This window comes from Montipora capricornis, chromosome 4, assembly GCF_036669925.1.
Source record: "Montipora capricornis isolate CH-2021 chromosome 4, ASM3666992v2, whole genome shotgun sequence".
NCBI classification, from domain to species: domain Eukaryota; kingdom Metazoa; phylum Cnidaria; class Anthozoa; order Scleractinia; family Acroporidae; genus Montipora; species Montipora capricornis.
This window is the reverse complement of record NC_090886.1, coordinates 6,080,220-6,092,719: the sequence shown is the minus strand read 5'-3', so window position 1 is coordinate 6,092,719 and position 12,500 is coordinate 6,080,220. Positions and strand designations below refer to the sequence as shown.

At 40.8% G+C, this 12,500-nt stretch overlaps 3 protein-coding genes and 1 long non-coding RNA gene across 8 annotated transcripts in view; 3 read left to right on the top strand and 1 right to left on the bottom strand.

The window, feature by feature from the left end:
- The window catches only part of LOC138045367 (uncharacterized), a 22,054-nt gene extending 18,782 nt beyond the window's left edge, over positions 1-3,272 (top strand). For both annotated transcript variants that reach the window (XM_068891834.1, XM_068891835.1), the window contains exon 8: positions 699-3,272. In XM_068891834.1, coding sequence (XP_068747935.1) covers positions 699-1,216 — 518 coding nt within the window. In that variant the 3' untranslated portion in view covers positions 1,217-3,272. The remainder of the gene's footprint in view (positions 1-698) is intronic.
- Positions 1,712-4,606, bottom strand: LOC138045368 (uncharacterized). Its single transcript, XR_011131577.1, has 2 exons — positions 4,193-4,606; positions 1,712-2,034 (listed from the first exon to the last, which is right to left on the bottom strand). It is a non-coding gene; the product is annotated as an uncharacterized lncRNA (long non-coding RNA).
- Positions 4,607-4,979: 373 nt separating this feature from the next.
- Positions 4,980-9,896, top strand: LOC138045366 (uncharacterized). Of its 3 annotated transcripts, none has more exons than XM_068891832.1 (2): positions 4,980-5,116; positions 6,436-9,896. In XM_068891832.1, the coding sequence occupies exon 2, from the start codon at positions 6,454-6,456 to the stop codon at positions 8,455-8,457; it is 2,004 nt and encodes a 667-aa protein (XP_068747933.1). In that variant the 5' UTR covers positions 4,980-5,116; positions 6,436-6,453; the 3' UTR covers positions 8,458-9,896. The 3 variants fall into 3 exon arrangements, with proteins under 3 accessions (XP_068747933.1, XP_068747932.1, XP_068747934.1); XM_068891831.1 differs by having other exon boundaries at positions 4,991-5,112; XM_068891833.1 differs by having other exon boundaries at positions 5,020-5,120.
- LOC138045365 (uncharacterized) overlaps positions 9,862-12,500 on the top strand; it is a 12,081-nt gene continuing 9,442 nt past the window's right edge. Inside the window, exons 1-2 of one of the 2 annotated variants that reach the window (XM_068891827.1) lie at positions 9,862-9,961; positions 10,066-11,322. The gene's annotated coding sequence lies outside the window, so the exon portion shown is untranslated. Of the gene's footprint in view, positions 9,962-10,030; positions 11,323-12,500 lie in introns of those variants that run through there. The other variant, XM_068891828.1, reaches the window with a different exon arrangement.

Sequence of the window (12,500 nt, the reverse complement as noted above, 5' to 3'; positions counted from 1 at the left end):
GCTTCTTAAGGAAGCGCCGAAGCACACAATTTCGCCGCAAGAGTTCTGTGTTGTGCGAGACTACCTTGTTGCCAGTCTTGAACTTCAGAATGGCCAATGTCCTAGTCCGCTAGAGACCTTGACCATGGAGGACTATGAAGATCCTGAGACCGACGAGGCAACTGGCACGGTCACAGTCCATGCACCACGCCACAAACGATCTGTTGCGGGACCAGCTCCCATCGCCATGTCAAGGTCTCTAGCAAATAAGGTGTCTATTTATGTCGAATACGTGCGCTCGATATTTCCATCACCGGATGACAGACTCTTCCTTACAGACAGTGGAAAGGCTTTCAGTGATGGGACTATCGGGCGCCGTATTGCCAAATTTTGGCACAAGATTGGCAAGAGGTCAGACATCAGGATGACATCGACCCGTCTTAGGAAGATGGCCGCCACGACAACGTTGGTGTCATCCGAGCAGGAGAAGCGGCTCATCCACCAGCACATGACCCACACGGCCCAGACTGCAGACCGCTCGTACATTCGACCGGACTTTGCAACATCTGCTGCTGCTGACCTGTGGACCAGGAAACCACATTTTAACCTGTTATTAATATTTAAATAATGTACAATATGTACTCCAATGATATTTATTTAGAGACATCTGTTTTTCAATCAGAAACTCATGGAAGTTAAATCTGTTTTGTATCTTTCAGGCATAAAAATGGACAGCGGATCGTCAATCGAGAGCAGCACGGAGGAGTACATTCCGCCGATTGAAAGTTCTTCGGAGTGTACCACTGATTCAGAAAAGTTGCGAATGTTCTGGGCCTCAGATGAGGTCAACCTTTTAAAAAATGGCCTAAAGGGCTTTCCTAAATACCCTGGCATTAGTATAATTATTGATATATTTCAGGAACCGAACCTGAAAAACATTTTTCTTAAGTATGGAAAGGAACGCGTGGTACAAAAGGTTAAAAACTTGTACAAAGGAAAACACTTACATGGCTATGACGATGACGATGACAATGACGGTGACGATGACGATGACGGTGACAATGACGATGACAATGACGATGACGATGACGATGACGACGACGACGACGATGACGATGACGATGACGGTGACGATGACGATGACGATGACGGTGACGATGACGACGATGACAATGACGATGACGGTGACAATGACGATGACGATGACGGTGACAATGACAATGACAATGATCATTAAATGAGAAATTGTCTTTCACAGGAAGTGACGTTGCTACATCGTAAAATACGAGTATGATGGCTGTCTGAAAGGCCGATTTACCTTCTAACGAAATTTTGCGAAATAACATTTGATGGAATAAGATAATGTGCAATATTTTGCATCTTGCGTGTATTTTTAACAATTATTCCGCAAGCGTGAGCTGGATTATGAGATACGCACCTCGTTGTCCATAGTCATCTCATATCCAACAAGTGCGAGTGGAATAATTGTTTTATTAAAACACCCACAAATTATGGATAACTCTTCCCAACTTTATTATCGTAAAAACCAAAAAAATAAAAACTGATGCGTGCAGTTACTGATATTTGTAGAGCATGGTAAAGTTAGGAACTATTCACGGGCGGATATCTACTGAGCCGCGGAGCGAGGTAAATATCCATCACTAGCCACCGATACTGAGGTGAATAGTTGTTTTAGTATGCTAAAACAGTGAGATCATATAGCGCAAAAAGATGATTTGAACTCATTTATTCCTGCAAAGATTACAACATTTTCTGGCGCAAAATCTCGGAGGTGAATAGCGAAGGATATCCGGAGTTTGAATAGCCAATCAACTCGCGCGTTCAACGCTATCCGCTGTTTTAGTATATACTGATAGTTCATATACCATGATGGCTTAGCGAATCAAAACTCTGCAATTGCAAAATCCAGTGATCTAGTTTTTAATAAATATATCTTTTCATGTACATGTAATAATTGGGTTTAGGGATCATCATTTGTACAAAATACATCGTTAGTGGGAGTTTCGTGCATCTTCCGAAGCAATGATCAGTCGCCTGAAAAGCAAACAAAGTTGAGCATAAATACAAAAGAATGTAAAGGACGTAGGCCATTTATGAAAGTGGTTTATACATTATAATACGTTTCGGGTTTACCGTTAAACGCTAAAGCATTCTTGTTTTGCACCCACGTGACACGGCGGCCATGTTGGTTGGTAACAGAATACTTTTTTTTTTTTCGCAGAATTTGCATAATAATAAAGTTTAGTTCCCAGCGGAGAGACAGGTTATTGTTCTTACCAACCAACATGGCCGCCGTGACGTCACATACAAACCAAGAATTGCTAATTCTCGGTTTTCACATGACGTCACGACCGCCATGTTGGTGCCCCTAAACAAAGAAAAGGCGGCCATGTTGGTTCCCCGACCAAATCCTCCGGGAATTTAACTCTATTATTATGCAAACGCTTCCTTTTGTTTTCGTTGAAAAACATGGCTGTTGATCACGTGAGTGAAAACCAGCAATTATCTAATTCACATCTGCGGAGAGCTTACAGTTCAAACAATCACAGTGAAGAAGACAGTCTCCTTCATGAATCTGGTACTCACAAATATTTCCTGGAGTGAGAGATTTTCGTATGAATCGTCATTATGTTCGCCCGCTGGTTATTTTCGTTTGTGGATTCGTGTCGGTTTCTTGCACCTCATGTTCTGGATACAGACTTTGTTTGCGACAACGAACAAGGAGAGAAATCCACTACTCATTGTTTCCAAGCGTCGACCATGACAGTACGAGTAATCAAATAGCCCTACCACGCTCTTTCCAACTCTCAGGATAACATCAGGTGGTTGTTCAAGGCATAAAGTAAGGAGAATCGACGGGGGACAGCTATTATGCCATTCGGCAGAACAGTGACTCAAGTGTAATATAGAGGGCTAATGATTCTTTTTCCACTTAATCTCGATGAATTTCGGCTCAGTGAACTACGAGACATCTTGTCCTATTAACTCTGTCAAAAGTTATGTTTCCTTGTAAACAGTGTTCGTTTCACAAGAAAAGTAATACTGAGTTGTCAGAGTCTTGTTAAGTTAGTATAGTATAGTATAGTAGTATGGTATAGTAACAATTATTCCATGAGCACGCGTTGGATATGAGATGATAGATAGCCAACGAGGCGCGTATAATCATCTCATATCCAAAAAGCGCGAGTGGAATAATTGTTTTATTAAAAACGACCCCCAAAATATAGAAAACTAGACTACAATAAAAATAAAAAGGCCCAAAAAATCACGCATATACTTGCCGTGTTTGTTGATCATGGTATAATGGCTCTTAGCCAATCAAAACTCTCGAATTGCATTATCCAATGATCCAGTTTTTAATAATATAGTTTATATGGGTTACTTCGTCTCGGTCCATAAACACGCAAAAAAAAGAACTTGGCCAATATCCATCCATCTTGACCGAACAAGCTTGGTCAATAAAGGATTTATTACAGGACTTAAAACACCAAAAAATTATCTTTGATCTTGTGGGACGGCGGGTAGGCAATCACAGCGCGTGATTTGGTTCATCTTGCCCGTTCATGGAGCTACGTAGTCATATAGTATAGTATAGTATAGTATAGAAATGCTACTGGCACCTGTTTCTCGAAAGCCCCGAAAGGCAATTTGTGAGATTAAGGTCTGCTTACTATTCTGTAAAGCTGATCCTTGAACATGTATCCAAGACCAGAGAAAACTCAACGGTGGCAAAGTTTCACAGCTTGCAATGAAACGTTTTCTCTTTAAAGACACAAGGGGTTTTGTGTCACCCGAAATGCGGCAAAAAAGTTTCGGAGCTTTCGAGAAAGGTACCAGCCAAATATATCGAGGTTTCGCAAAACTTCCCACGGTCACGGTCACACGTTGCTCATTCACCGTGACATGATTGGAATGACAGCCGATCGAGACGCATTTTTAAAACACTTCTTGTCAAAGGAGGGGGACATTGGGGATTGCTCCGCGCAAAAAAAATTGGCAAATACCGAAATACCGCGTTCAAAGACAATTGAAGATCGAAACCGAAATTAATATGTTCTATATTTTCTTCCCCATGTTGCTTACCCTGGTTGCCAGAGGACAGCTGATTTGGAATCGCTGAGCGGTCTCGCCGACCTTGAAAAAACATTCCTCTGGCACCCAGGGTACATGTTGCTTTGTGCGCGCGGATTACCTTTGTCAGTTCAGCAAACGATTGTTAAAACGAATCGCGCTTGCAAAGGAGATCACAAAGGAGGAACGTTGCAGAGATTCCAATTTCCCCCTGAAGCAACCAGAAGCCTGATAATTTCGTGACGTAATTTCTGCATGGAATGCCGTTAACCAAAACATACGAGAAGCACTTTCCGTAGGGTTTGATCATACCACAATTCGGAACTTCTGGGACTACAATTTCCGAAATACCGCGTTAAAGATGCCGCATTTCCGCAGACCCCAATGACCCCATCTCAAAGAAGATTCCTCTTTACAAGATGCGTTTACAAAAGGCCATGTTTGCGTCCTCCTGCATCTGCATGTTAAAAGTTACAATCAGTATCCGATCATACGAATATTGTTACTCGAAAAGAGTCTTTTCCAGTTTTCTATAGCCAAAGCGAAGTTTTTCCTAGAAACGCCCGAGATCATCAATTTCTAGGAATTGTGGATGATTGACACATTGAAAGCCAAAGAACGAGCAACACACTGGCTTACTTCCAACATCTTTTCGTACTTTCCGGATATAAACTAAAGATTTTAATCTTTACATGTCGATTTATTTAGCAAATCTTGAAAAAAGCAGTTACATTGAAAAAGAAAAAAACTTTAAGTTTGTATTAGAACATAAGCAGCTGACATGAGCATTGAAATACTTCAGTTATTCGACGAGTGTCACTCTCTCTGACGTCAAACTACTTTTAACCAATTGCAAAGTGGATACTGTTGAAGTCAATCAACCCATTGACGCTTTTTATTGATTGATTTGTTCTTGTTACAAAATATTCATTAAAAGGTTTCGTTGTATCAGGATTGAACCAAAAATAATTCGTGCTTTGGCTATACGGTCATATTGTGAAGAATCTGAGAAGAGCATAGACAACGCAGTAAATAAAGCAAGTAAGTAAGTAAGTAAATCTTAGGTTATGTGGGTTCATGTTTCGTTCAGTTCACGTTTCTTTCTCAGTTAACACGAACTCCTGATAAAACCACTGTCCACGATAGTAAATATCAAACAATTAGTCTAGAAGAACAACACTTATTCAGTTGAGCAGCACGCACGAGAAAGGACACTGTGAAAATACCAAAGGAAAAATAGCAAATTTCTTTCGGATACTGAAGTTTTGCGATTGTGCTGTCGTGCGTGACTCGTAATAATGCAGTGTACCGTGGTGTCTTTGCATGTAGCTTTTACTCGCTTAATTGGAGGCAAATATTTACAATAGGGTGGTACAATCGGTTGCAAACAAATGACTGAGAAATTAGTAATGAATATGATCTGAGGGATCGAACAAGACCAAATCCCTGAAATACCGTGACTGTCGAAGGAAGGGAATTTCTCTTTGGTTTTCTCTAAATTACGTTACGTGAAAAGAAAGATAAGGAATTTTTAGGGGTTTCCCCTCATGGATCATCATTTCATTTTCCTCTTTCCTTCCGGCTGTTGAATGGAAGAATAATTTACAGACTCTGGCTAGCTGATTTCACCACCAAGCCTCGAATTTAAAATTTTAGCTTCAGTTGAATCCCAAAGGAGCAAACTTGAAAAGGAGACCCACGTGCTAACATTATTTCACATCCAGATGATATGAATAATTTTGTGCAAACGAGGCTTGGTGGTGAATTTTTGAGCATATGTCGTCATCATACGTCAGGACTATTAGGGGAAGGGAATCTCCCAACCTAAGACTTCCTTGAGCCGACTTGATGGGATTTCTCCCTACATGCAAACCGTAGTTTCGTATCCACTGTCATCTATTTTTTTTTCTCACACGGAATGTTTCAGTATATCATGACTCGCAAACTACACCGACGCGAAAATTGAAAAGAGTACTCATGAAAAACGTCAACGATTTTAACGTAACTGAAAGCATTGTCACATTCTAAGATTCTGTTAGCCTCACTATTTAATTTTTTATCACTTTTAGGAGCAGAAAGCGAGGACTATGGCAGGCGGCTTTAGGGGGAGGGAATTTCCCCCAACCTAAGACTTCCTAGAGCCGCCTTCATGGGATTTCTCCCTACATGCAAACCGTAGTTTCGTTTTCGTTCTCACAAATCCACTGTCATCTATTTTTTTCTCACACGGAATTTTTTAGTATATCATGACTCGCAAACTACACCGAAGCGAAAATTGAACGTCAACGTTTTAAACGTAACTGAAAGCATTGCCATATTATAAGGTTCTGCTAGCCTCACTATTTAATTTTTTATCACTTTTAGGAGCAGAAAGCGTGCATTATGGCAGACGGCTACCATTTATGCATAGAGGCTCCAACGCGCCCTCCTCCGGGTGGAAGGGGCCAAGATGAAACATACATCCTGAACGTAAAATTTCACGGTTCTGGAGAGAGTGACTACAAAGTCGATTATGAACGACTACAGAGAAATTTGATGACCGAATACCTGCGAGGACGCTTTGGAGACAAGTACCACGAACGTCTGATCAAGGTAACGTTTCATGATTTCACTCCTAAGGAAGAGGCGAACGCCTTCTGCCAAAAGGCGTTGCAAAGAGGGATCTTTTGTCGCCAAGGGCTTTTCAACTTTCTCGGTCACTCTGAAACCCAACTAAAGCAAAAGTCTTGTTACTTAATGAAGGCATCGCACGAAGAGATTCACGAAATGCTAATGCAGGTTGGCGACTCTCTGGGAGAACGAGACGTAAGAAAGCGGGCCAGGAAAGTTGGCAGGTTGTTCTCGCCGTTGAATGATGGTATTCCAGTAAAAACGATGCGGATATCAATCAAGCCACACACAAGAATTCGTCACTTTTTCAGATGGTACACACCCACTAATGGATGTGGCTTCATGTCGTCCACGTTCGTAGAAAAAGTGCAGAAGAAACTGAAGATTGCCTATCAGCCTAGTGTAGTCAAGGTACGCTTCAGAGGAATGGAGGCTTTTCTTGTCTTCAGTAAACATTTATGCATAGGTGATGAGTTAGAGTTCCATAGTTCAATGGAGGCCCGGGAATGTAAGGCTGGAGATGAGATAAATCGTAAATCGCTCGACCTTGTCACGATTGGTGTGGTTGATTATTCGCGCCCCTATGTCAACGGATACTTGGACATGTCGATGATCATGATGCTACTAGAGACAGGAACTCTTGCTGAGAATCTCGAAGTATTGCAGGCACACTATTATGAGCTGTTGCAGGGTTTGTGCAGAAAAACAGCCGAGTTGTTTTTGCTCATGAAGGGTGAATCCGATCTTCTCCGTGAGATACAAGTAAAAGGAATTGATAATGATGAGATACAAGACCGCTTAAAGTTTTTCAAAGATCAAGAAGTACACAAGATGAAATATGCATGTGGACAAACGAGAATTCTCGTACCAAAGTCGCGAATAGTGTTTGCTGTTTGCGACCCTTATGACAAGCTGATGTCCGGAGAATGCTACTTCAAGCCAACGTTGTCAGAAGATGAAACGAAGAATTTTCCTGGCGCCGAACGGAAGGTTCTGGTAATGAGAAAACCTTGCTACCATCCGGAAGAAGTACAAGTATTAAAACTGACAGATGACACAGAAATGTACGAAAACCTTCGGGACTGCATTGTGCTTCCTGCTATTGGCCCACGTCCGTACACATTTGAGAGCGCTGAGGGATTCGAAAATGCCAACGAATTTTTTGTCAGCTGGAGTGAAGACCTTTTTCCAAAGGCCTCAAAGAAGTATGTTGGTTATCCAACAGGGAAAGCTGTTCCTGATAAACCCAAGCTTCCTAAGTTAAAAGCTAGTTTCAGAATCGGGGGATCTTTCCATAGCAATCCTCGTCGACTTATCGAGGATGGTCGTAAAGAAATGATCGAGTACTTTGCGAACTTCACGCAAGATGATTTAACAGAGAAAATTGCTCAGGAATATGCGGCATATGCAGCTACCTTCGGCCCAGCTTCCAAGGGGTGTCGAAAATTGAGTGAGCTGTTTTACCAGGCAAATTGTCTCACTGAAGATAGAGTTGCTCTGGCGAAAGAGTTGGAGAAGATCAAAGAAAATCTTGACAAACACAAGGCTGGATCAACTAGTAATAGCGTTCCCTTAACTTTCACAAAAGCCATGCGACAAGGTGCACTCCAACAGTATCTGCAGCAGCCAACAGTACAGCGCAATTGTAGACACCAAGAAAGAAAAAGGAAGATTGAGGAAAGAGCCAAAGAGTTTGTTGATCGCCATCAACAAGATTCTCAGATGAACGAGTGGGAATTCCCCATGAACAATTTGGCTGCGGTTGAACTTGGCTGAGAGTAAACCAAACCCATCTTCCATGTTAGAAGACAAACAACTAAGGATTCATTCCGCCATTTACCACAATGTTTTTTTTTCCTTCGGTCCACTAGCAAGGACGGCTTTCAAAATGTTTAGGACGATGCGCCGTTAAATCAAAAGGGTCCGTTGCATAAACCTTTATAAAGACGTATTTAGACTAGAGATAGGAGGACAAAATTGACATTAAGCTGGTGAAAGACGGGGAAATGTTAAGACATCGAGGGCTTAAGCTTAGTATCTTTTAGTTTTAGGCTAAGCCTTAATTTTAATGTTAGCGTAATGCACTCATCAATTTAAGAATTTGAATTCTACTCGCTGAGCAAACAACTTACGGCTTTTGCTTACATCATTGCTCTCGGGGCGGGAAATTTTGCTCGGGGACCCCTGGAGGAACAATTCAAATCCAGGACCCAGATCATCGACTAATGCCTTTCCTTACCCATGCGCATCGGCGGATTCAGACCAAGAGCTAAGGGGAGGGGCAGGCCGCTCTCGTTTTTGGTGTTGTCGTCTGCAAAAAGTGCAGGACATTTTAAAAGGACTTTACTTTTAACTTCCAAAAATAAGTGGGGGGGGGGGGGGGGTGGGGGGATCCGCCACTGATGCGTAGGACCATTAACGAGAGCAAGGGATTTCATTTTAAAGTTTCGAATTTTATCGGTACATAAACTTTGCAATCAGTTACATTCGTTTTTGTAATGAGGTGAGCTTAACAAACTAATTAAGCAGTAGTCCAAAACTGTCTCATTTGACTTCTGGAAACACCTTGTCCTGGCTTAAAGACAACAATATTTGTGTTACGTCCTTAAATATAACTGATTTAAGTTTTGTTAAGTTTAAAATGGAAGAAGATTTTCTGTTTATCAATCACATTCTGTTGATAGGAAAATATTATCTTTATTCAAGGAAATGTAATGGAAGTCTTCCTTCGTTTGGCGGTTTTATTGCCAGGACGAGGCGTGTTCCTGGCAATGAGCTACATATCGCGAGGGAGAGGGTAAGGTAACTTTACATTTAAGGAAATGGGAAAAGCTTATGAAACGTTTGACGGAGTAATTGTTGATTGCTCTTTGTAATCTCAACCGGCTATTTTATTGTTGTTTTTGTCGTTGTCAGCATATATGACCATAGTGCTTGTTTGTGTAAATGTAGATATGTGTATAAATATATTTTAAAAAAATTAACAAAAAAATAAATAATAAATAAATAAACAAATAAAGTTTATGAACTGGAATGTTTCGTTAGGCTCGACCGAACTTCATCAGCCACAATAAATTGTGAATGACTGTAAAGGAGGCCGGGTAATACCGTGTTGATTTAGGTCTCGGTGGGACTAAAATCATATCATTTTGTTGTGACTGAAGAAGTTCGGTTGAGCTCAACGAAATATTCCACTTTTTAAACATTTTATTGCGCTCTGAGTTCAGGAAATTGTTTTATAGCTTCTTAATAGCCCATTTCCGAGTTGCTGTACATGTATGCCTCAGTTTCAAAGCGAGTCCTGGTGCCAACCATTCAAATGGAAATGAGTTGCGTATTCTTATACAAATCAAACTCATTTCCCTTACAATAGTTGGGCACCAGGACTCGCTTGGAAACCGAGACAAACAGCAACTCGGAAATGGCCCATTATGATTTCAGAGCATGCAGGAAGCGAATAATGGGGTTTTTTTTATTAATGAAAGTGGCCATTTTGATTAATTAATTGAAAAACTTGCGTCTATTGGGATTTTTTCGGCGTTGACGAAACAGTCCGAAGTGAAGAGTCAAAGCATTCGCGAATAATACGTTCTATTTTTTGCTCCCACTCAACTCGATTTGCCATGCTTGTACCTTTTGTTAAGTTGTTGTTGTGGTTGTTGTTGTTGTTGCTTGTACGATCTTACGGGTGAATGTCCACTCGGTTTAGAAACGGACTATTTAGGCTTCGACAACCTGAGCGGAAGCCATCTTCAGAGTCAAGAGACTTAAAGGGGCTAGGTCACGCAATTTTAGACAATAACAGCACTGATCAAATGGTCATATAATTAACTAAAATATCAAAATAACTTTTCAAAACTATAGAAGAACTCTAACAAAACACAGGGAAGCCAAGAAGGGACATGGATGGACAAAACTAGAGAGGATTGAAACGGATTGAATTTGGGTAAATTTGAAAAACGTTGGCCCACCTTTTTTCAAATTTATATCAGTCTATATCACAATGTCATTTACAAAGCTGGAAAATCATTCTCAGTTGTTATGTGGCCGTGATTTTGCAAATGAAAGACTCTTGCTTTGCCAATTTGACGTTTAGAGCTCATAATTAACAAAATTAAACAAAATTACCTAAAATAGCGTGACCTAGCCCCTTTAAGTTCTTCTCAGGAATACACTCACCAAAACAATCATATTTCACTAAATCATGATATGACTCCTGGGTTCAAATCACTTTAATACTATTTTACGCTCGTAAAATAGCCAGCTGGTTTTGCTTCCAGCCACGTTGGAATCTTCATGCACGATTTGTTGTGTTAATGGCATTGGCCCTAAAAAGTCTACGAAGGTAGCGGTCAATTCATTTTGCACATTTGGGCAACTGTTGAAAGATAACCTTGACATTTAAAAAAATGTTTAGATTGAATTGCTCAGGCATGCATAATCAAATCGAAAACGCCAAGTGGACGAATTTCCGAGAAAACGACCGGAAGTTACGTCAAATTCTGGGACGAAAACTGCATGTCAAAGTACACAGAATACTGTATCTTGTTTCTGCCTATATATATGGCTTAGAACCGAGTTCATTTCTAAAAGCGAAGTCATAGATGAGTAAACTTAAATGTAACAACGAAAGACATCAAGGTAGGTAAAAAACCAAAGACAAAAATTGTGTTAATGAGATGTTGGTTAGATGTAGAAGTTCAATTATATTGATATTTTCGCCTCTTTGTGATTCGCAACTGAAATATCCAGCTTGCCAGAATTGTTGCCAAGGGGTTTCTTGTCAGACAATGGTATTCAAAGCTTTAAGTTTGTATGTCAGTCGCAAAAAAATAACTGTTGAACATTATACTCAGCGAAAGGAAATCCAGAATCTCTTCTCTCCTCGGAGTTTTCATGTAGTAAGCTTTCAGTCGGCATTAAATTTGCTGAACTGGACTTTTGGAGGGTCTCAAAGCGAAGTCTTTGATTTTCAAGATTCTTTTACGAGTTACTGAGAAACCTAATCCAGACATGTGCCGGTGTCACATCCAGAAAAACGTATCTGAGACAACCGATAAAGTTCTTAATCAAACGGCAATTTTACTTCTTTACTGAAATATTTTACTCTTCTTTTAAGATCAATGAGACGATTAACTTGAAATCGCTTTAACCAAATTGGCTCAATGCATTCGGCGGCTACATGATTGACGTCCCGATATTGTTTAAAAGTCATTGCATACACTTCCTGTAATTTTGTAAACGACAGCGAACGACTGTACAGAAATTGGTTCAAAGCAGATTACGTCTTCCCCGATTTGCAAACTTCCCGAAATTATAGTAAGCCTCATGCATTGATTGCAAAATGTTGTCCGCCGTTGGAGAACTAGGAAGGGAGCTTCGTCGCTACGGATCTTATATAGAAAAGAAACTGTTTAAGGCTAAGACAAGTCTGTCGGTCTGAAATTGTGGACTGGGGGATAAATTTGTTAGCTAATAGCCCGGGGGGGGGGGGGGGAGGTACGGCGCGGCCCCTCATACCCTGACCCTTTTTAAGACAAATATCGCTAATTTTCCTACCCATTTTAAGACAGAATTCCGATTTTTGATACCCTGTTTAAGACATTTAACCCAGTTTAAGACAAAAATTGATAAATCTTTACCCTGATTAAGACAAAAACGATAAATTCGGTACCCTGTGCAAGACAAAAACCCCGAAAAACATACCCTGGCTGGCCGCACATCCCCATTAAGGCCTTACAAGAGAGTACCCCCCCTCCCCCCCGGAGCTAATAGCACCTTTTTAGGTCAGTTCGAAGCCTCTTGCCAAGGTATTTCTA

Bases quoted from the DNA above. Each gene is read 5' to 3' on its own strand.
- LOC138045366 (XM_068891832.1), top strand. From the start codon at position 6,454: ATGGCAGACGGCTACCATTTATGCATAGAGGCTCCAACGCGCCCTCCT.